This window comes from Eutrigla gurnardus, assembly GCF_963514095.1.
Source record: "Eutrigla gurnardus genome assembly, chromosome: 20".
Classification (NCBI taxonomy): Eukaryota; Metazoa; Chordata; class Actinopteri; order Perciformes; family Triglidae; genus Eutrigla; species Eutrigla gurnardus.
Window position 1 is genome coordinate 602125 of NC_139931.1, and position 24227 is coordinate 626351.

A 24227-nucleotide genomic window follows, 5' to 3' on the forward strand; every position below is an offset into this window, starting at 1 on the left:
TTAAACCCTGTGAACATGTTTTTAAATCTGTTCTATGTTTATAATATATTACAAACAAACTAACGTCGTCTCACATTCTGCATAAAGCTGTATAGTTATAGTCATAGACAAACATCTGCTACGTCTGCTGGCTCAAACCCAAACTAGCAAATATAGAAACGGCTGCTAGTCGGGACTCATTGATTAGGAATCTCCAATTCATGACGTGTGTTCATGTAAAGTGTTGTTTCCTGTCGAAGCCAAAATATGTTTATTCCATATTTACTGTCCAGTAAAGGAGGAAACTGATGAATGTCTGTTAGAAGCTGTAAAATGTATATCTCTCTAGGAATCATTGATTTATTTAGATCTGAAGTTGTTTGTTCAGATTTACTTTGTGTGTTATTTGTTCCGCTCCTTCAAAATGAAGATAAAGTGTGTTTACGGGACGACTCAGTCCAGTCCAGCACCTTCAACCCGGTCAGGCTGATTCCAGCAGAGCTACGTCACTCAGAGGTCTGGAGGATGGCTTTTTAACCGCGTCAGCGCCGCGACCTTCACGGCGTCGGCCGGCGTCATCTGGTGACTGGTGAGATTCGGTCAGACAGATCTATCTGGCTTCCTCTTGTTGCTAAACAGGAAACATCAGAGTTGCAGGTGCGGATTTCAACGATGTCAAAGAGGAAGTGACTTCGTCATTTCCACCTTGCAAGCCACTTCCTGTCATTTCTGTCTGTTTGCACGTAGGAACCGTCAGACTGACAACCAGGTTATTTAAAAAATATTTTAATGCACCATTAATAAAGGGTCCAACGTATTAATACAAGAGAAATATTGCAAATAATATTAAAATTATCATCAAATTAAAAGGAAAAATAAAAAAGAAATGAATGGAAGGTATGTACATGTTTCCTCCTCATGGAGAGAGGAAAAGGAACGACGTATTTACAGCTGAAGTCAGTGTGTTTCTACGAGAAACAAACACCTCTACAATATTTACAGGTACTTTTTTTTCTCCTTCCATCTTTTTATCCTGTAGTAAAGAGGGTTGGTTTGTAATGAAAGGCTTTCATTGCAACAAGAAATATCTTACAATGTTCCTGTTTGGGAGGGAACCAAAGAAAAAAGGCTCGAGCTAAAAGTTGAGAAACAAAAGTCAGACTTTGGACGGCCATAGCCAAGTGAAATGAGACAACACGGGGCCGTCATCATCCTGCTGTCTGCAGCGGAGCTAAATATATATACACCTTCCACCCTCGACACCGCAAACACATGGGAGCAGGACGTGATTTCAGGGAGGGATGCTTTTACGGGCAAACCACTCAAATAAAATAATGCATTCTAGAAAAGTCCACGAAACGGGGAGAAAAAGAAACAGAACTTAACCTGGGAAGATGTCCGACCAAATGAAATGTGCCTTTTTAAAAACATGTGTAGCACACAGATTTAGAAGTTAAAGCATAGGTCCTGACCTGCGTGAGTTGGATGGCAATGATTGCTGTAAAAGCTGAAGGAAGAACACCTTGTGTCTCTGAACCAGGAATCATCAACACTTCATGAAACTAAACAGACGAACAGATGGAGAGACGCCAAACCAACGAGGAGCTCTCATCACAGGACGTCCGGCCAACATAGCTTTAACTTCAGGGCGGGGGGGTCAAATAAAAACAGGCCAATTCTCTGTTGTGCTGATCCTGCAGACAAAAACTCAGCAGCCATGTAAAAATAAAACGCTACGACCTAACCGACATATTAAAAACAATAGGGAGGAGTTTGATGGGGCGGAGGGGGGTTTACAACTAAATACCATCAACAACAGTAATAGGAATATTATAGAATACTATGAAAGGAAATCATAAAAAATCCAAATATCCAAAACAATCTTCACACTTGGAAATCTTGCATAACTGAAGACCAAATTGATTGAAGTTTTTCATCTTAAAAGAGCGCATTTTAAAAACCCTGAATGTGTCAGATATTCCTGTGCGTCTGTGTGCGGGGGGAGGGGGAGGAGGGGGGGGAGGAGGAGGAGGAGGAGGAGGAGGAGGGGAGACGACGAAGACTAACAATACTGCTGTTGCTTTCAGTGTAAATGTCTTCCTTCTAAGCGGGTATCGCCATGGAAACGGACAGAGCTTTACGCCTGGCTGACCTTTAGGTCGGGACACGTGACCCGATGGGAGTCCAACAATACTGCTGCAGCAGAGGCCACGCCCCCCTCGCTGACCTCTCACACGCTGGCTTGTCAAACTGCCAGGTGAATGAAGTGTGCATGAAAGTGCAAGTGTGTGTGTGTTTCCTGGGCCGATGGGGGGGGGGGGGGGGGGGGGGAACTAGTTCAGCGTCCCACGGCAGTTCTCCGTTCCACACAAGCAGGGGATCTTGTTCTCCTCCAGAGGGAACTTGTAGTCGTACGTGATCTCCTCGTTGACGGCGATGGCCTGCTTGGAGTAGATCACGATCTTCTTCTGGGACTCGATGGTGATCACCTTGGCGTAGCAGTTTGGCTGGAGGGGAGCAAAGCAACGCAACACCGATGAGCTTCCCAAATAAGATCACGTTCATCAGTCACAACTCAAATACTGATGAATATTTAAAGACACATTAAGTGTTGAATATAACATGACTGGATCTCGTCTTTCAGGAGGTCACTGTTTCTATAATGAACCGTCGGTTCAAGAAAGCGCCGGCCGACCAGCTCTGAGCGTTTCATTGGGAGGATAGAAAGGTATGCTTGTGGACGCGTGTTGAGGTTCAGACTCACAGTGCAGCAGTGGTTGATGAAGCGTGCCAGGTTGCCACACTTGGTGGCGTCTATGATGGTGTCGTGGTCCACTCTGAACAGGTAGCTGCTCCCGATGCCCTGCTGGGCGTACCGCTTCTCTCGGTTGTCAGCCACCATCTGGAGAACAGTCAGAAACACTCATTCACAATGCTTTAAACCAGCATGCAGGGCTGGACAGCTGGGCTTCATAGTCCTCAGTACCTGTCGGATGTTCTGACCCACGTACTCGATGACCATCTCGTCAGCGGCGATGGGCTCCATGGCGAACAGGCCCCACTCGTGGATCCTGCTGCGGCCGAAGCGAAGCCTCTTCTTGCGGTACTGCGTTGGGACAGAAGGAGTCAGGGTGAGGAAGAAACCTCGAGGACTAACACCTTCCTAGCCCCCACATGACCCTTCAACATGCAGTACTTTAGGTCTGAAGGGGTCTCCGAGGGCAGCCGCTGAACCAGGACTTTATACTGAACTCAAGTATTAACAAGGATTAACAGGTTAGACATTGTGTTCCCCTCTGCTGATTTTGTTATTCTAAAAGTTGATGAGTTTTTGTATTTTACATCATGAGGGGGAGAAAAACTGAACTTTGTCATTTCAGCTGGAGGACATAGTAATGTTTGGTCAAGCAAGACTTAAAGGGACAGTCAGGGTAGTACTCTGTAGTCAGGGTAGTACTCTGAGGTCAGGGTAGTACTCTGAGGTCAGGGTAGTACTCTGAGGTCAGGGTAGTACTCTGAGGTCAGGGTAGTACTCTGTTGTCAGGGTAGTACTCTGAGGTCAGGGCAGTACTCTGTGGTCAGGGCAGTACTCTGTGGTCAGGGTAGTACTCTGTAGTCAGGGCAGTACTCTGTAGTCAGGGCAGTACTCTGTAGTCAGGGCAGTACTCTGAGGTCAGGGCAGTACTCTGTGGTCAGGGCAGTACTCTGTGGTCAGGGTAGTACTCTGTGGTCAGGGTAGTACTCTGTAGTCAGGGCAGTACTCTGTAGTCAGGGCAGTACTCTGAGGTCAGGGCAGTACTCTGTAGTCAGGGTAGTACTCTGTGGTCAGGGTAGTACTCTGTAGTCAGGGCAGTACTCTGTAGTCAGGGCAGTACTCTGTAGTCAGGGCAGTACTCTGTAGTCAGGGCAGTACTCTGAGGTCAGGGCAGTACTCTGTAGTCAGGGCAGTACTCTGTAGTCAGGGCAGTACTCTGTAGTCAGGGCAGTACTCTGAGGTCAGGGCAGTACTCTGTAGTCAGGAAACAGGAACCTCACATGACAGAACACAGATGTTTCTGGTACTTCTTTCAGCGTGTTTGTGCTGTTGCGTGTTTTAAAGGATGAGTTTCACTAAATTCACACGATAGCACAAACTAACCAGCGAACAGGAAGTGCTGCCTCAGTCTAATCACAGCCACATGTGTGTTCTGTGAGGTTATTTTCAAAGAAGTCTGGAGGTTTTGACAGCACTGATGTCTGATGTAAAGGTAAAGCTTCACCCAAACATCCCCATCAGATCACATCTGGTCTGAAAGCAGTTAAAGTGTTGGCTTTGACCCCCACGTCACTCTGCTCGTCTCTACCTTCAGCTGGTTGAGTTTCAGCAGGTCCGAGTCCATGACGGCCGTGGTGCCGATGGCGGTGAGGAGGCGGCGCTGCTCTGACCGTCTCTCTGACAGGATACGGTTGGCTCCCTGGCAGGAAACAAACACCAAACAGCTTCATACAGACGGCATCACATGGCCTTGAGCTGAACCCGAGAAGCACTTTGACCCAGACGAGCGACGGCCATGTTGGCGTGAGTGAAGTTCAGTCAGAAGGCAGATATGGTGTTGAGTAAACACTAAGAGGAAGGACGGAGGCCAGCTTCTTAACTAAAATTAGACCCGAACACTTCATCACTGGATGCAGTCCAGTAGACAAATAGAGGATGTGAAGTCTATTTATTATTACTTACCTATGCCTCGCTGTGAGGAATTTAATGGTAATCTTTATATATTCAATAAAAACAGATGTTGATTAAATATATGGATTTAAATCCACATCAATGCTTTGGTGTATCTGTCCTGAACGTGTAAACTCAAAGACAGGCACTTCTGAAGCACATTTACACAAGTTTACTCATTTTCCCCAAACCTTTCCAAGAGATAGTTATTCTTTATTCCAGGTTGTTTTTTATGAGCACTTGAGACATCAGTCAGCCATCTAAAAGTACGAAGCGACCTAATGTCAGAACAACAGATCGGAATCGTCATATTTTCCAAAACCTGCACTGTGGACAGCACCACTGACGCAGCTGTGCAGCTTTGTGATGTTCAATCCATTTGGAAAAGTCACATCACTGTTCCACAAATCCAGTAATATCCCTCACTGCCATTTGGAAACCCTCTTATTATTACGACCAACAATGTTTCCAGTTAATCTGAGTGAAATTACAAAAAACAAAACCAGATGATGAAACCTGCCGTTGGTTTCAGGACTAGTTTCACTTCAGCGATGCTCACCAAGGTGTCGACGTTCTCCACCTCCCGGATGACCTGCTCGGGCAGGTCCAGGTCCAGGTACACGTCCTTCTCCTTGCGGCTGATGGCGTAGTAGCCCTCGCTCCTCGCACATCCGGTCACGTGCTCACGAAGCTGCCCGCCCGCGTTCTTCTTCTTCCGCCGAGGGTTCGGCAAGTTGGTGAGTGCAGCACAAAGGTCAAGGACAACACAGGAAACCACGGGGACATCAAGCAAAAACACCATAGGATGCAGTCAGATTGTTTGGACACTGGGCTCCAGACTGGAACCACAATGGTTGCATATGTGGTCATTTATTTATTAATCCATTATTATCAGCTGCTGTCTGATCCTGCTGGACTCCAAGCTGATGAGCTACAAGTGGAAGCAGTCAGCAGAAATGCCAGGAATTAAAAAGCACAGCACTGTAGTAAATATACTGAACATTGCACTAAAAACAAGGGTGAAGCCCGACTGGGGCTCACATCTAACGGTGATCACACGTCATGAGAAGGATATTTGTGTGGTTGACCCAGTGAGTATCATTGAGCCAGTCGGAGCTGTGGTTGTCCTGCAGCAGCTTCTCGTACGTCTTCCTCAGCAGACTCAAGTCTTCGCCGTCCAGGCCGGAGTTCCAGATGTCATACAGGATGGTCATCTGCTCAAACTCGCTGCGGTTGTCAAACTTCTTGGCCGGGAGCTCGAGGGCTGCTGGGACGGGTTTGGGCCAGCGCTGGGATGATGTCACGCCTGCCTCCTGCAGGAAGAGGCGCTCGCTCTTCCTCAGGTCTTCAGCCGCCTCGTCTTCTGTGTCCGAGCTGGACAGCTCCCCGGACTCCAGCTCCTCCACGTCCACTTCTTCTTCAGAGTCCTGCAGAGGAAGAGTTAGATTACTACCGATTCATTAACCATCCATCGCTGCCTTTACTTTACATCTCAACACTTCTGCTCCTGCAGAGGTTACGTACGACAACAGCGTCGGCTTTGTCACAACTGGAGAATATTTCTTCATTGAAAGAAGGAAAAGAACAGCACTGAAGGCGTTCTCGTGGTCTCCTGACTGGCTTCTGTAATATTTTGATTGACAGACGGCTCATCCAATCACCTGCCAAGTATTTTTCTGAACCGTTGGTTCTGTGTACCAAACCATCCGGTGGGTCAGCTTATGATGGTTTTCCCATTATTTAAAAGACCAACTATATTATTTCATATAGCTGGGAACATGATGAGAAACAGGAAGTCACTTCTTTACGGAGGAACAGATCTGTTGACATTACCAAAGGATGCAGTGCCATCATTACAGAAACCTAAACAGGAGCGACTGAGTCACATGTTTGACTGTGAGTCAGTACGTTGACAGGAATGTAAATGTTGGTGGATGTCTTTACCATAAACAAAGGTAACACCCCGTCACTGTTTGTGGTTCAGAGCTCCACCAACATTTACAGGAACCAAGCAGAAGTCCCGCCCACCTCAAGTTTCCGCTTCCTGGATTTCTTGCCCGGCTGCTCCTTCTGTTTTTCTGTGTGATGAACCTCGATGTTCTCTTTGTCTTTTCTTCTCCTCTTTTTGCTCTTGTCCGTCTCAAGTTCCAAACCTTTGCCGACCACGACCTTCTTCTTTGACGATGGAGGTAGAGCGGCGGCCTGGGCCGCATCCTCAGACTCACAAAGCACTCCCATTGGAGGGGAGTTTTCTCTTTCTGCATCTACTCTGGAGGACAGCGCCTCCCCGATGACCTCCTCTGGCGCTTCAAGCACCCCAGAGATAGAGTTGAGGTCTGCTGGGAGTAAGACAGAGTCCTGTTTGGAGGAAGTCCTTTTAGCAGACGGGACTGGGAGAACAGGGGGTTTGCAGTAGTTGTGCTCCATAAGGACAATTAGAGCCTCTGGGCCTATAACCAGAGCCAGTGACTGTGGGGAGAAGAGATCCTCTTCCATCTTCTGCTCTTCTGCCTCATCAGACGTCTCCGTCTCCTCCGAGTCCCCGGCATCGGGGTCCATTTTCAGGGCCACGTCCGCCAACACAGACAGGTCGGCGGTGGAAGCCGAGGCCAGCTGCAGGAGGCTGGATGCCCCCAGCTGCTCTCTGAGTCTCAACCTCTGCTCACTCTCATCCTCGTCCTCGTCTTCCTCTCTGAGGGAGTGACAGGAAGACGCAGACAAGCTGGTCGTCCGAGGTCTGCCTCTGGACCGCTTGTTGACGGGAGGTGGAGGAGGGGCCTCCTCGAAGGCCATCCTGCACATCGAGGCGTGGTCCAACGGCAGGTTCTGCACAGTGCGGCAGACCATAAGAGGCGGGACGGGAGACTTGGGGGAGTCTTTGCCTGCACCCCGTTTTCCAGGGGATTTGACCGGGGTGGTCTGAGGAGAAACAGGCAGTCCCCTTTTGGACTCATCGGACTCTTGAGGCCGTCCAGACGGGGGCACGATGAGGGCGTTGCCTTCCCCGGGTTTGGAGGCGAAGGGCAGTAGCTGGATGCCCAGAGAGGAGCGAGCCGAGGGGGACGGGGAAGCAGTGACGGGGGAGTCGGGAAGCCGGCCTGGGGAGAGGAGGAGAGATTCACCCGCCAGGTGTGAGGGAGACGGAGAGAGCGGGGCAGTCGACGGCTGGGTTTTGCCGTCGTTGTCGCCCGTGGAGAAGGAGACGGTCTTCCTGCGTTTCTTGAGAGGCGGCACAAGAACAATGGGGGAGGAAGGACGCGGGTACGGGGGCGACGGCGGGCGCTTGGTCGGGGCTGCCGATGCATCTGCCTTGTGGTCCCTGGCTTCACCTGAGACAGACAGGAGAGTTTCAAAGTCCAAAATCAACACAAAGCACTAGTTTGACATTATAGTGCAGCTGAGGAGGTAACCTTTAACGGTTGACCTGTTTGTTCATGACGTTGATGAGGACTCACCTGTTTTGACCTCTGCCTTAGAAACAGCAGCCGCGTGCCTGAGACAAGTAGAAGAAAAGTATATTTAATAACTAATGACAAAGGTGTTTCTGAGGAAGGATATGAGCAACGCTGGAAGACAACACAGACTGAAGACAGACTTTCACACTTCGTACCTGCCACCTTTCTCACTGAGGCTGTCCACGGTGGACTCATCCATGGTGTCTGGGCCTTCACTCTCAGCCCCCTCTCCTTCCTCATCTTCAGAGGAAGACGAGGACGAGGACGCTGAAGAGGAAGAGCCCTCGGAGGACGAAGACAGGCTCTCATCATCGCTGTCGAGGGCATCATCTAAACAAAATGAAATTAAAAACATATGAGTATCATTACTAAGTTAACGTAAACACAGAAATAAAGTAATAATAATAATAATAATTATTATTTATTTATATAGCACTTTTCACAGCACAGAGTCACAAAGGGCTTCACAAAACATAATAAGACAACAGTATATACAAAGATGAAGAGCAGCCAAGAATAAAACAACGACACTAATTAACTGCCATGCAGTTCAAAGGCCTGTCGAAACAGGTAGGTTTTTAACTGCAGCCCTGAAAGCTTCAGACGACACAGAGGCTCTCAAGTCTGCGGGAAGGGCGTTCCAGAGTCTGGGGGCCACCGAACAAATGGCTCGGTACACAGGACACAGTAATAAGATGAGTGGTTGTGATTTACCATCAGACTCCTTTTCACTTTCCTCTTCATCCTCCTAAACGGAAAAAGAGGTTGGAGTTAAAACAAGAAAACAGTGAAATGCTGCCATCTAGCGGTCAGTGAGAGCAAGGACACATTTATTACACACTTTCAACAACAACTCACCTTTTCAGTGGAGGAGCCATCAGATGTTTCCTCTCCCTCGCTGCCGAGCTCCCAAGGTTTCAGGTTTCTGGGCTTCTTTTTCCTCCTCTTGTTGTCCCGTTCAGCTCCATGTCTGTTTGCCTCCGGCAGTCTCCCCTCAGCAGCTGGAAGCAAGACCCCATGTTAAAGTTTACATCTTCCAGATATGCATCATATCTATGCAAACCAAGATCAGCTCAGCAAACCTTCGTCGTCTTCGTCCGGTGGGGTCGAAGGTCGCGGCCTTTTCATGTCTCCCTCTTCAAGCTCCAGAGGTTCTTTCCTCTTCACCTGAGTCAGTGGACACGACAAGTAGTGTTTATATCAATGAAACTCGGCCAGCGACGGACTTTAATTACCATCAAAAACTAATCTGAAACACGACTATGGCACTTTTCCATATTTCTATGATTCAGATTTTCTTCCTTTAAGAACTATAATAAGTAAATGCAAACTTTTTTTTATTAAATTGTGAATGTTCATTATCAAACATTGCCGATTAAATAACTTAACATTTTCTTACAATAACCTAAACTCAAAATCAAAGTGGGTCTGGTTGCTGCACAGATCAAATCAAACTGAAAATGAATGATATATATTTCTGTATCTGTAACCGTTTTCCTTTCCCAGAACAAGGAAGCCAGTGTGGTGGTTTTACCTTGAAGGAGGGCAGACGCAGTGCTCCTCGGAGCGACAGTCCCTCCACGCCGCCGCTCTTCGCCCAGTCCACCAGAGACGGGAGGGGCTCCCGAGGACGGTTGACCTTTTCCTCCTTCTTCTCATCGTCCCGTAAGGCCGACACCCCTCTGACCATGGTCTGGAAGGGCTAGAGGAGGAAAGCATTATGTATATGAATGTGTTATGTATTCCCCTTTTCAATGAGCCTCGTATCATCTTGCTCCTGCCAATGACGAGGGAACATTCAAACTGCCGGTGAGAGAAAACTTCCCCTTGCTAGTTACAAGTGGAACTGTCGTCTCATTGTTAGAAGCCTCCAGTCACGTTGCAGATTACATGCTTTATAATTTTATCTTATTAAACATTTGTCTAAAAACGTCAGTTTTTGAGTCAAAATTAAATTCCTCCATCAGTCCAATTTGTGCCAAATTTCAAAACAATTGGTGTTCCTGAGATGATATGTTCACGAGGAAGGGACGGATGTGAGGTGACAGTGAACTTGACCCTTGACCCCTGACATCTAATCAGGTCACCCTACAGATTGCATTGTTGCGACGAGTCTTCCTTACCTTAGCCTTCGTCTCTTTCCTCTCCCACCACTCGTCAAACGTTGCAAAGGCAACGTTCTCCACCATTTTGCGGTTCAGGTCCCTCTGCATGATGTTCTTCATTTCCTGGATCAAGTTGCCGAGGACCATCTGCACTGTGGCTTCGTGCGGATTCTCAGCCAGCAGGGGCATCTCCTCCCCTGGAGCCCTGTACTCCTCTCCCTCCACAGGCAGGATGGTGGTGTAGCCAGGCGGGGGCATGTAGGAGGGGTAGTGTGGCTGCAGGACGTGTGGCGGCCAGCCAGTGTGGGGAGGAGGGATGCCATGGTGTGGAAGGGGGGGTATCTGAGTGCTGTGGGGGTCAGGGTAGGGGTAGGCCATATGCTGGGGCATGTAGCGGTGGTCCTGGTCATAATGCGCCCCCGCCCCGCTCCCCTCTTGGTCCATGTAGGGGCTGTGTGTGTGGGGCGGCGGCATAGAGTGGAGATGGTAGGAGGTGTAGTCGGCTGTGGCTGCCTCGCCGGGGCCTGAGGTGCCGTTGGCCGACGACATGCGCAGCTGGTGTAGGCGACTCAACATGTGGGTCTGCATTTGGAAAGACATGGGAGCTCCACCGCTGTACTGGCTCATCAGCTCCATGGACGTGGCGTAGTCATACATGTGGTGGGGCATGGGTGGAGGATACTCAGAGTGTAGCTCCATGTGGGGCAGGGGAGGGATGCCAGGGGGAGGTGGGGGCTGGAGGGAGTAACCAGGGGGAGGTGGGGGAGGCAAATGAGGAGGGTAGGAAGGTATGGGTGGGTGCATGGAGGTGCCAAAGTGCTGTGCAGAGTCAGAGATGGGTGGGGACGAAGAGGAGGGGTCCGTTGCTTGTGAAGGCATGGCAGCCTGGGATGAAGAGGGTGAAGAACCGGAGGTGATGGAGGGTTGGTGGGTGGTCACCGTTGTTATGGTGGTCTCCTCTTCCTCCTCGTCTGAGATCTCCATGTCTTCCCCTGAGGAACGAGGGGAGGACTGAAAGAAAACAAGAGTTCATGGCGTTAAGTTGGGAAAGTATTCAAACGAGAGGCTGCAAAGACAACTGAGAACCACAGGTTCAGGAAGAAGACTCAGGGAACATCAATCTGATAAACACAACGGAGCCGCTGAGTGTGAAACCATGGCAACGCTGCTCACCTCCCTCAGAGGCCGCCATACCGTTACCATAATAACACTACATAAGGGGCAACGGAAGTTAGAAGGGGACCGGCGCTAGGTCTGTCTGTTGTGGGCTACATAAATATTATATTCCATTTTTGCTATGGATCATCCATCATGAAACATTTTTACAGCTCATTATTTTTGAATTGCAAAACAATAAGATGCCAATGTTACAATTAAAAATAATAAGCTGCCTAAATGCTACTTTAACATCAGCATTGTGTAACTATAACCTTTCATTTGTCAGAACAAAACAGAAAGAGAGAGTCTGATCTGTGAAGCTGCCTGAGGTGCTACAGGTCTTACCTGACTCTGTCCATTGTAAGGTGGTGTGTGCGCTCCTGTCCTGCTCCGGGAATCAGCAGATCCAGGTTGTGAAGATTCCTCCTGCAAAGCTCCGGGCCCGGCGAGGCCCACCTGGGGCTGGGGTTCCTCCGGGGGCAGGATGTGGGACGGGTAGGTTGAAGAGGATGGTATAGCTGCTGTCAGTACAGTGGGACTCTTCCTACCTTCTCCCCCCTTTCCCCGTTTCCTCCCTCTGTGGCCATCTCTGTCCCCTTTCCTCCGGTGGTCCTTCTCCCCATTGTCTCCCGTCTGAGCCTGCTCCCCTGTTCCATCACCCGGCCCGCCTCTCCGCTCCACGCCATCCCCACGCACACCCCTCTGCTTCTCCTCCTTCCTGTCCTCCTCATCTTCCTCATCAGAGGCAAGGAAAGAAAACTTAGCCTTTTGTTCCTTGAGGAGCATCTCAATGCGAGAGTCGAGGCTGCTGCTGTGGTAGACGAACGGCAGACTCTCATTGGTGGAATCTGGCTCCGGGGAAGACGAGTCACGTTGTGGGGGCGGTGGAGAACTGGAGGAGGAGGGAAGTTGATGGGGGAGGGAGGTAGAGGAAGGAGAGGTAGAGGAGGAAGCGACGGAGGGTTGGGGCGGGGAGGAGGGCGGGGGCGTCTTCGGCGGTGCCGGCGGGGTGCTGGGGCGCCGTTTGGGCTTCGTCCACTGCTCTTCGCGGGCCGGACTATCCTGGTTGAAGTCCACTGTTCCAAGTGTCTCGGCTACAGCCGCCGCGATGACTGAAGCTGGAGGGAGGGGGGGTGGCGGTGGGGGAGGTGGAGGCAGAGCACTGTGGTGACCAGCGTGGTAGTCTTTGTCAGCACCTACCGAAGGCAGAGAGCCCCTCTTTGGGAGGCTTGTGCCTCCGAGACGAGCGGCAGCGTCTAATCCCTGAGGGGGGGCTGGGGCAGGCTCTTTGGAGGAAGGATATGTGGAGTACGATGAGGGGGGCGGCGACATGCTGTTGGAGGAAGAACGGTAGGAGTTGGAGTTGTATCTGGGGTCGGAGCTGTTGGAGTAGTCACTGTCTCTGTCCCGGTCCCGATCGCGGTCTCTGTCTCGATCTCGGTCCCGGTCGTGGCTGCTCCGGCGGCGGCTGCTGCTGCTGCTGCCGTGGTGGTTGTGAGAATGGTGGTGGTTGCGGTGTCTCTGGTGGCTGTGCTCACCGGACCGGGAGCCCAGGCTGTCTCGCCGGTACGCCCTGTCATCCCTGCGTTCTGAGTGGTGATGGGAGTGATGGGAATGGTACTTTGTGGAAGAGTTTGTGTCTTGCTGGTGTGGGTAAGATGACCTCCTGGAGCCGATCCCCGCTGGCCCGTAGCGCCCCCCTGAGTCTCTGTCTCGGTCCCGCTCCCTGTCTGCCATCGGGGGCTGTTCGTATTGGGTGGCAAGAGGTGGGGGAGGCATTGAGGAGTGGTGCGCCACGTGTGGCCCAGGCCCTCCGACATTGGGGTATGGGGGGTAGCACGGCGGCTCGTTAGGACGGTATGATGTGGTCGGGGGGAACATAGGGCGACCTCTGTGATAGGCAGAAGGTTCCTGTGCATCCTCCGAGTAGCGAGACACTTTGTATCCTCCGACAGTAGATGAGACTGCAGAAGAGGAGGAGGAAGAAGGTAGCATGTCCTGGGGAGGGTACCCGCTGCCCAAAGTGCCAGTGTTGTAGCCAGAATGCCTGCGAGACACAAATGAAGTCATTTCAAATCAGTCGTACTCGAGCATGACAGCACAATACTCACAAATAAGGTGAAGAGCTATAGCTATGTTTACACAGAAGTAAAATTCCCTGATGAACATGGTGAAATTATTTCTTGGTCTCATGAACTATGTTTTGATTAACAACAGTCCTGACCGAGGGACCTGAATGATAACAACAGCAACGGTAAAACGACGAACCTTCCGCCGCTGTAGCCCGAGTCTTGTGAGAAAGGAGTCCCGGACCTGGAGCTGTAAGGTGTTCCTCCACCACCTCCTCCACCTCCACCACCACCACCACCACCCTGAGATGAAGCAGTGGAGCCTGGGGTGAAGGGGCCTGCCATGGAGGAGGGAGGGGTGTCCAGACGCTGTTCACTGAAACCAGTATCCCCAGAGCAAGGGGTGGCGCTTCCTGATGAGAGGGCCTGGACCCCTGCAGCCAAGACCACAAGCTCACTGGAGAGCCTCCGCCTGATCTCTGATGACTGTGTAGAAAAGACAGATCCATATTAGATCAAGATATGGACTTCAGATGATCATCATCATGCTGTGACAGTACCGTGTCGGGCTGTGGCTGTGTTGGGGCCGGAGGCTGCTGCAGCCTGTCCGTCAAAGCCTTGCCTCCCAGTGGCACAGTTTGAGGAGTGTAGGACCCGTTCACGATCAGGTCATAATACTTCTGCCTCTGCTGGCCTGAGGAAATCAACGAAAAGGAACAGGAAAGTAAATACAAGGCTCACCGCAGACATACACAGCATCTATGTATAATGAGTTTATTTTAAGACCAAGTCCATTAGCTTTAAGTGTCTCCTCCAAGAGCCAGCTAATGTAGGTTTTTCATTGGTTAGCGTGTTAACACATTACTGTTAATGTTTGTGGGAAGTCGATGCAAGAACCAGGTGAGGTCCAGATTTAGGAATTGAGAAAACGTTTAGAGTATTCTGGTGCGTATATGTCATGATTGTGTTTCCTCCGTGTGTATTACTGTGTAAAGCTGTGTTTATACAGATCCAGGTTCAGGGCAAACCTTTCCGAGCTTTAGGGTTTATAATAATAAAAGAATTAAGACGGTTGTGCAGCTTTGTGCTTTGTGGTGAATGTGTTTGTCAGTGTGATCTGATGGACAAAAACGGTTATAAACCCAAATCTCTAATGAGCTACATGTTTATAGAGGCTTATTATTCATGACTGTACAAACGTTGCAACTAAAGTTCCCCCAAGCTTACCTTTTATATCCAGCTGAGCATGAATGATGTTCCCCATGACGGACGTGTTGTGCAGATGCTTGACTGTGTCCTTGGCCCCTCTGGTGCTGGTAAACAACACCCGGGCCAGGCCCAAGTGCTTCCTGGTCTTGGGGTGAAACAGGATCTCCATCTCCTCCACCTCACCAAACTTGGCACACATTTCTGCCAAGAAGGGCTCCTTGATGTTGTCATTGAGTCTTGCAAAGGACACCTCCTTGAGGGGTATGGGACCCACGTAGAACTCATCAAGCTGTGAAGGGAAAAAATCCACAATCAGGGAAGAAACGTGTCATTCCTGTGGATGAAGCTGCCAGGACGTATGAAATAAACATTCTCACCTTAAACTTCGGCACCGGCAGGGACAGTTCTGTGTACCTGGACCACAGTCTCCGGGGTCTAGGGTCCCGGAGTTCCCCCACGGGAGGAAACCCAGAGTCCTGGGAAAATGAAGAAAAACTTTACAATGCATCTACCTCATGCAGAGACACGGGGGCTTTCTGCCGTTTAGATTTGCCCCATCTACCGGCTTATTTTCTGGGACCCCCACTCTTAACCGCTTACTTTTTAGCATGATTATAATTTTAATTGCACCTCACTGTTAACCATTTATATTTATGTCACGTGCTGTTAATATACTGTTTACATTTCTGTCCTAGTATATATTTGGTTTTAACAGGTTACTAATCATTTCTATTGCACTCTCTCACTTTTCACCTGCAACCATTTCCCGGATAATTAAAGTTTGATCTCGTCTTGAATGATCCAGATCATGGAGAGTAGAAGATGGGAATCAACTCACCGGCACACTGAAATGCACTCCATCATATCTGTAGATTTTCTGAGCTACCCGCCGGATGGCTGGGTCCTGGACGAGTTTGTAGCTCTCCCACTGCAAACTGACAGCTTTTTGTGAATCTGCCCCTCCGTCTGGATCCATCCTACAACTGAGAGGACAGCCATGATGTCACACAATGCAGCAGCTCGGTTTTTAGGGGGGGTAAAACCCACGTCAGAACAGCCTCCACCTTCGAGGAGCGAAGCTTTAACAATGAAAGCTTAAATGAGTTGCGGGATGGAGACACACTTGATGGGGGGAACGCTGCATGAATGACAGCCAACCGTTTATTTGGCCGTTGGCTAGAAGCGAGTTCACCTGGAAGACAACGTCACAGAACGACGAGCTGCGTCACATCAGTTAGCCAAACACGTCACACCAGTTAGCCAAACAACCATAAAACAAGACATCGAACATATGGGGACCATAAAACAAGCTGGAAGCCAAGCCGCACGCGCTCGGTCTCGACGAAGATGCTGCGTGCTGTCAAAACAATGACCCGCGTTACGTCACTGACCAGTTAGTTCAGCTAGCAACATGCTAGCCGCAACCGACAAAAAGCAAAGAAATCGGGTTTTCTAACGTCGAAACGGAGTTCGCGTCAAACGCAACATAAACCGGGTGGTGAACGATTCCGCTTCAGCCACATAGTCGGCAGCTCTTGCGTTGGAATAATGTCCGCTAACGTTAAATTACTTATCGGCTAAGTTAGCGCTGCCGCTGGCTAATGCTAACTAGCAAGAACACACAAGTTCCAGGAGTCAAACTCTGATCTCGTTGCCCCTCCGCCCACATCGGTAGCATTTAATCAGTGGCAATCACATTGTGCACCTCTTGTAGACTTGTTTTGACCTCCGGTCCGCTTAAACTCAGCCCCCCTCCTCCTCCCCGCCGCCTCCTGGAGAGCTACTGCCCGCTCATCCGAGAGTAGCAGCCCGCCGTGTAGGCAGCTACATCCAGGCCCGGGAGACAAACAAGAAAACACTGAGGCGCTAGCAGAAGAGCGACGCCTCCGATCCGGCGCCAAAGCGAACCCGACCAGCTAAAACGATGCCGCTATCATTCCGGTAGTTAGTCCAGACGGCGACGCGCCTCTCCGAGCGGCAACGCCATTGTTTTCGCTGTAAAAACCCAATATTGTGGAGAGAGCGGCCATCGCGTAACCAACCTGAGAGCCTCGCCTGTTCTCCATCAGTGTATGCGAATGCAGGCCTCGGTTCCTCAGCGGCACTTTCTGGTACCGCGGTTAACGGGAAAAAATAACGGAGGGCAAATATTGACTTACAATGTTAAATGCACTAATACGTATCAATAGTTTATAGGAATAAACGACTGCTTTTAATTAATAGACCATTTTATACGTTTAAAAAAAAACTTCGAATCTGCTGAAACGAATCTAAGCAAGTGATCAAGGCGCCCCCTATCGGTGGGTTGGTAATAACGCAGCGAGCTACATTTACATTTCTGAACCGATTCTGATATTTAAATTTGTGGCGGCTAAAGTATCAGAAGTATGATGATTTCAATGTACTTCAAGTCTCTGAAGTAAGTACACACATTGAGCAGCAGAATTGCTCCTGTTCATGTTTTATTACATATGTTATTATTACACACCAATGCATTGTTATAATTAGTATTAATGTTGCAGCTGGTTGAGGTGTACAGTGTGTATTTACTCAAATACTGGATTTAAATATTCATTTGTGGTATTTGTACTTTACTTCAGTCTCTTTTATTTTATCCCACGAATCATTACAGCACATACAAGCTGACAGGAGGAGTCGACCGACATGAAATGAATGGGTAACAATTTAATTTATTGTTTTTTAATGTTGAGATTTGGACTTTTGGTTGGAGAAAATCATTGTGAACGTGTAGGTTTGGGCTCTGGATTATTCCAACAGCATCTCTCTCTGAGCTCCAGCTCAACCAATTACAGCTTAAAGTCATGCTTTCACATCAATGCATTAGTTATCATGATCCAATAATATAATACATAATAGTCACAGGGGACATTTTTCCACTTTTAACCTTTTGAAGACATTTCCCAACTATATTTGCATAATTATTCTTGTATTTCTACAGTGTGGTATTCATACACCTCCTTCAGTAAATAATGGAGGTGGAGCTCATTCTAACAACTGTATGTTTGGTTGGACATCTTCATCTCTTACATTTTATAAAGATGATCACAGGTTCTGTATATCAAATATATAAATATGTTACTACAGCTGTCAAAGTAAACTGTAGAGAAAGAAAGGAAAAACTCCAGTGAAGTACACTGTTGTGTCTCCTGATTACAGTGAAGGCTGCTCTTCATCACACCATGCCATTTACTCCCATTCACTATACTTTCATTTATGCTATTTTCTTGTGTGTTGATTCAAGTCCTGGGTCATTTCTGACACCATATTCCTGGTTTGGTGTTATAGGATTACATTATGAGATTTTCATCTTACCAGGGGTCATGTTTTATCACAGACTCACACCTAGACCCAGTCACTGTATCCTTTTAGCTCGTCAACACACCGATGTAACCAAACCTAGTTCAGAGAAATGCTGACACTATCTCAGAGTTAAATTTAGCATGAAGCCACACCCATCATGGTCCCGGATATAGACCCGACTGGACCATGAGGTCCGTGTCATCCGTGTCAGTCTGCATGAAATGCCTTGTGAATCAAACCCAGATACAGAAACCAGAAACAGTGTTCCAACAGACTCCAGTGCATTTTATTACGTTTCCTCAGATAATCAAAACAGCCTGCAAGAAACCAACCTCACAGCAGATATAAATTAAAAATTAAAATTTGAACGTATCATTTAAGATTATATTAATGTGAATACATTTCCAATGAAAAGACAGCGGTGCTTTTAAAAAAGAAAACGTGGCTCGACGCCACAGAATAGTGTGTTCCTTCCCAGCGGATGTAGTTTAAAAAGCTCACTGAGCTACACAGCGTTCAAACAGAGCTCTGTTTAATTTGAACAAAAACGTTGGACAGAAAAAAGAAACTGATGGTGATATGACGGTGGAAACAAAGTCCCTGTCACGAGGTGTTGACATGGACAGTTCACTCATTGGTCATTTTGGTTGGGCCCCTCCCCCTGGTTCGGAGTGGAGCAGGTGGGGACAGAGACAGCAGAGCTGGACACACCCAGAGGACAGGACGTCTGTTTGAGAGCCACTGTGAGCCACAGCTGCAGACCGGATCCCCGCGGGGATCCTTCACATGGCTTTCACTTTGATCTGCTTCATCTTCATCTGCTTCTTCTCAATCTTCTTCTGCTCACGTCGCTGGGCTGCTTCCTGGAAACAAAGATCAGATCAAAGTGAGAACTCCACACTCACTTTAATAGTTAAAAGACATTTCAGGGAAATTTGCTTTCATGCTGAGGAAGTTGGAGGAAGTCTGTACGGTGAGTTTGTAGCTACAGACAGCAACTAGCTTAGCTTAGCATCAGCACTAGAAGCAGGTGGAAACGGTTACCTGGTTCCATCAAAAATCCACCAACAAGATCCTTTAAAACTCAATTAACAATTAAATATTGTTTGTTAAAAAACAAAGTGTGAAAACAAAGATATAATATTGTTTTTATCTAAAACAAACTACATATAACTTGTTGATTTCGAGGTTCTGGTAGGTGGACTTTGTTACTTTTGGAGCCAGTCGAATGTTTCCCCTCCAGGTTCAAGTTTGTATGCTAAGATTCATAAACAGAATTATCATAAAGATGTGAATTATTTACACTGCACCCAGTCAGTGTATTTAATAAAACATCCAAGAATAAAGCAAGTACATCCCCTCCAGCAAACATGTGGAACCTTTTCAAGTTCTGCGTTTAGAAACCGTGAGGAAGAATCCTCCTCCTCCTCCTCCTCCTCTCAGCAAGAAAGCCAATAAACTAAATCCTGTATTTGTAGAGATGTGCGACCTCCAGACGGCGTTGTCTCTCGGGGTCCTCCTCGTTCATGATCCTCTCCTTCTCGGCCCTCTTCTTCTCCTCGCGGCGCGTCTGAGCCGCCTCCTGGCGCTGAGCGTGAGTCTGCTTCAGGAAGTTCTCCTCCACGCGGGCCCGGTTCCTGTCGGCTTTCAGTTTGCCCTAAAAACGTAAAGAAACAGTTTGAAAAGCACAAAATATGGGGACGAAGTCATGTGAACGCACTGAGGCAGCAGAATCCTGCTCACCTCTCTGTTGAGACGCAGCTTCTTGACTTTATCAATGCTGTAGATCACCATGTTCATGAGGGGGAGCAGAGCGTCCATGTCTTTGGGAGAAGTGTTGCCCATGCCAGGCACTACACACACACACACACACACACACACACACACACACACAATACACACTCAGTATCCATGAAACCACCACCATTAAATAGTAAGAATAGTGTTGCTTACCATTAAATGTAAACAACAACGTCTTCTTCGTCTCGGGCAGCTTTAAGGGCTGACCCTCCCTGAAAAAACACACCGCAACCTTTTAGTAGAAAATATTAAAATATGAAATAACATCATAAATAACATCATAAATACTTACTCTTGCATAACTTTTGGACCAGAAAATTGGTCCGAGAAATGGATGGACTCGATCTTGTCTGCATTATTGGTGATATAATGCACCATCTAGACATCCAGAGAGCAAAAACAGACACATGAGAGAGCTGGAAGTCGTCATCCGACAAATGAAGAGTTGTATTCTGAAACTAAACACTGTGAGATGAACATGAAGAGACATCACCTTGTTGTCCATCACGCCATCCGTGACCTCGCCCATCTCACTGAGAATAGCCAGCGACTCGGGGAGCCCGAACTTGGCCCCAGACTTGGGCTTGTCACCGCAGAACTCACTCTGAGAATCAAAGGCAGGTATTGATGAGTAACACCGTCATGTTTTGAACAACAAATAAATAAATCAACAGAGCTTAGGTTGAGGAGGATATTTACCAAGTCCTGCATCTCCTTCTGAAGCTTGGCCATCGCCTTCTTGGTGCCAACAGCAAACACAAACGTGTCCATGTCCTCTTCATTCAGCGTCACTTTTATTTGCTTCAGACAGAGAGAGAGAGACAGAGAGAGAGAGACAGAGAGAGAGACAGAGAGAGAGAGACAGAGAGAGAGAGAGAGAGAGAGAGAGGCGCTGCTAGTGAGACAAAGTGGCCTGTACTTTAGTGCTTTCATTTCCACAGTCACCCGTCGTCTTGTGTTTTTAATTCTCTCTTTGGTACAAACTTATAAACGGCCGACCTGTCGTATAGTCATGTTCCTTCAGTCTGCCATCACCCAGCATGTTCTGGCATGAGCTCCAGTGACTGTGACATTACTTCTAGAAGCAGAGAGCGCTGCAGATAGATTTTCAAAACGTGATAGAATTGCTATTTGACTGATCCGTACCACTTGATCCCCGACTGGCCTCATCATCCTGGCCAGAACGTTGAGCAGGTCCTGCCTCTTCAGAAACTGGAACAGACCACATGGAGGGGACGTTACACGGCTGTATATTCAACACTCTTCCACACACAACACATTGCTCATTCATACCTTGAGTTGGATCAGCATGCCTTCACAGCACACGCGTCCGGAGCACCACAGGTTGTAGATGTGCTCGTTTTCCTGATTCAGCTTCCCGGTGCTCACCGCGTCTTTACTGGTGCCGTCGTCACCTGCACGGTCACACCAACCGTCATCATGTCATCCATGCTACACGGTGGTTGTACAGTACAGCGGAGACTCGGAGGTGGAGGAACTCACCCACGAGTGCAAAGTTGCTCTCCAGAAGCTCCCTGTGTGAGTTGAACCAGGACTGAGCGAGGCGGCTGTTCTTGTTCTTGCCGATGATGTAGTTCATGATGTAGGCCAGCAGGCCGGTGACCATCAGGATCTCCATGTAGTAACTCTCCCAGCTGTTCTGCAGATGTGCAGGAACCTGCAGAGGAAACAACAAGGCACAACTCTTCATTCAGAAGGGACTTTTCATTTACTAACCTGGCATGTTGCTTATAATCTCAAGGGGTAAACACACCCAGTTATCTTGTGTAAATGTGTCTAGCTGTATCTATGCTTTGATTGATACCGTTACAGATAAGGTTCCTGGTTACAGATACACCATCGGTTTCTGTGGATATTAGATTGTGTGAAATGGTGAGCACCGTATATTTTATTCACGATGCGTTTGAAAGCACATCCTTCTGCCATAATCTACTGGTCTGCTGTGCTGTACTAAACTGTCTTCTGTCTGCTGTGTTCTGACTGACACCCCAGGGTGAGTGCTGTCCAAAACAACAGGTCATCGGTGTTACAGTTGAACTTTTTCCAGGCTAATATCTGTTGTTTTTTAATCTTGAATATTGATAAAATTGTAAAAATTAACTTGTCAGTGGTCAAAGAATATGTTGCCAAAGTGTAAAGTAATGAGAACAAAAATAAAAATGGTTTCTAAATTAAACTAGTTGGGCATTTCTGTACGACATATCTGCAATAATATTACATACAATACAACATTTCAGTGTTGCCATTGTTGAGCAGGTTTCCATTCATTAAGTTTATGTAATTCATGCCTGATCTTTCATGACATCACACATTATTTCACAGACAGCAGAGACTGTGTGCACATTCAGAGCGTCAGCAGATCACAATGAGCAGGAGACAGAGGAGTGTGAAACTCGCTTCTGAGAAGATTTGAGCAATAAGCCCGGCTTACCGTGTGGATTATGAGGGGGTCCTTCATGGAGTGGCCAGTCTTCTCCATGTCTCCAATCCCCTCAAACTCCTCCTGGTCATATTTGCTGTACATGTCTGTATCCTGGGAAACAAAGTTCAGTTAGCTTTTGCTACAGTGGAAATTAATAAATGGATGATAGAAGGTTAATGCACCTGTGTCTCGGAGTCATCGAAACCATCCAGGCCATCCTCCAGCTCCACGGTGGCTTCATCTTCATCCTCCTCCTCCTCCTCGGGCTGCGAGGACGGGGAGGCGCGTGGCGGGGGTGCAGTTTCCGCCTCGGCTGCTTGATCGTCGTTCATGTCTTCGAACTCAGCGAAGTCGTTGTCATCAAAGTCTGCGATGTCCTCGCCATCGTCAAAGTCGTCGTTGTAGCGTCCCCTGGAGACAGGAAGGGCCAGGAGGAGCAGCAGCGCCGGTAGCAGGAAGAGATACGCCCGTCGCATGGTGGGGAACCTGCACAGCACAGTGGAGGAGGGTTCATGCAACAAGGAGACACAGAAGGTCACATGCACAAGTTTCACATGAACGCCCAAACAATCAGGAAGGAAGTCTTTCTCTCCCAAACAACAGAGAACAGACCAATCAGAGTGGTTCGGTGTTAAAGTGAAGAATGATCTATGAATGGATTAACCATGGGGAAGAGCTCAGGTTAAACTGGTCGACCCAAGCCGGTCCCTGCTCACACACGGTGGGCATTCCTGTGACGAACCCGACGGAGAAAACAACCACCGAGGAAGAGAAGGACGTGCACGCTGACCTGTCACCGTGTCAGTGCGAATAGAACGTTATAAATATGTCGCGATACATAGAAACACCGCGGGACGACTGGGACACTGTGGAGGCTAAGCTCGGTCAAACTTAAGGAGCTCGATGGGGGTTTGAATCCGGTGTTCAACCCAGAGCTGTCGCTAGCCAACATCCACGTTTGCTAACAGGCTAATTTAACGGAATAAGTGTGACTTTATTATGGATATTCCAGTCAAAACTACTCTAATCTTCCAATATAATGACATTTAAGATTAAAGCCGTAAACCACAATCATCCCCAGACCCATCCCCCCCAAGCACTCACCCACTTTCTCATTAGCCGTTAGCAAATGTAGCATGCTAACGGTGGCTAACTAGCATGGCAACCACCCTGATCCCGAACGGAAACCAGAAGCTCTTTTCTCTTTAACGCAACTCGTAAAACGGGTCTCATTTAAATTAAAAAAAGTGGATAAAGCCGAATAAGAATCTTACCCGGAGAATTACAGTGACAATAAACGTAACGCTGGCTGACGTCACCCCGAGCTGTCCTTGTAGTGATGTTAACAGTTACGCCTGAAGCAACGAGTACTACTCAACCTTTCAAAGCAAAAGTATCGGCAGGGTGCATATGACCCCCTTTGACACAGTGGGAATCACGTGATGACTACGCATGCGCGCTCTTCTGATTTATACGAACATTTTATTTTGAAATATTTCTCCCGGAAGTCTTGGTACGCTGTTGTTGTGACTGCCTTTGACCGTTGGTGGCGTTCAACTTAAAGGGCGTGGATCGTTAATGCTGTTACTCCAGCGCACCCCAGTGGTCGCGGGACGCAACTACAGCAACGTTTATATTAGTGCGTATAGTAAAGTAGCCTCGGGTCATTTGTTGTATTTTTTTGTTGTAAAACATCCACCCACGTCTTTTATATACTTTAATAAAGTGTATATATATATACATATATTTTAACGTTTAAACCGTTTAAACATGCGCACATCATCATGATGGTGATCACCGTCACTCTGCCCGTTATTTTTATATATACAGATATATACTGTAATATCTGCTAAATTATTGCGCTAACTAATTAAGTTGTGTTAGTGCTAATTACATTTGAATGTTGAATGATTATAGCAGTGTAGATTGTAAAGGCTAATCTCTTGTACCAGCTCCGACAGTCGGGGAACGTTTCTGCTCGGA

At 48.0% G+C, this 24227-nt stretch overlaps 2 protein-coding genes across 3 annotated transcripts; both read right to left on the reverse strand.

The window, feature by feature from the left end:
• Positions 1–749: 749 nt before the first annotated feature.
• On the reverse strand, positions 750–16769 carry setd1a (SET domain containing 1A, histone lysine methyltransferase). Of its 2 annotated transcripts, XM_084036283.1 has the most exons (21): positions 16723–16769; positions 15519–15663; positions 15058–15156; positions 14699–14969; positions 14032–14165; positions 13671–13957; positions 11748–13449; positions 10263–11255; positions 9674–9841; positions 9222–9306; positions 8998–9140; positions 8854–8887; positions 8295–8469; positions 8140–8177; positions 6713–8013; positions 5760–6111; positions 5244–5425; positions 4323–4433; positions 2966–3085; positions 2744–2881; positions 750–2486 (listed from the first exon to the last, which is right to left on the reverse strand). In XM_084036283.1, the coding sequence occupies exons 2-21, from the start codon at positions 15654–15656 to the stop codon at positions 2313–2315; spliced, it is 6645 nt and encodes a 2214-aa protein (XP_083892409.1). In that variant the 5' UTR covers positions 15657–15663; positions 16723–16769; the 3' UTR covers positions 750–2312. The 2 variants fall into 2 exon arrangements, with proteins under 2 accessions (XP_083892409.1, XP_083892408.1); XM_084036282.1 differs by lacking the exon at positions 16723–16769 and having other exon boundaries at positions 15519–15689.
• Positions 16770–18265: 1496 nt separating this feature from the next.
• Positions 18266–23638, reverse strand: ccdc47 (coiled-coil domain containing 47). Its single transcript, XM_084036290.1, has 13 exons — positions 23519–23638; positions 22427–22730; positions 22254–22355; positions 21305–21479; positions 21095–21216; positions 20948–21013; positions 20501–20602; positions 20295–20405; positions 20094–20179; positions 19955–20013; positions 19745–19854; positions 19491–19658; positions 18266–18864 (listed from the first exon to the last, which is right to left on the reverse strand). Exons 2-13 carry the CDS (start codon positions 22718–22720, stop codon positions 18784–18786), a joined length of 1476 nt encoding a protein of 491 aa, XP_083892416.1. The 5' UTR covers positions 22721–22730; positions 23519–23638; the 3' UTR covers positions 18266–18783.
• Positions 23639–24227: the final 589 nt, after the last annotated feature.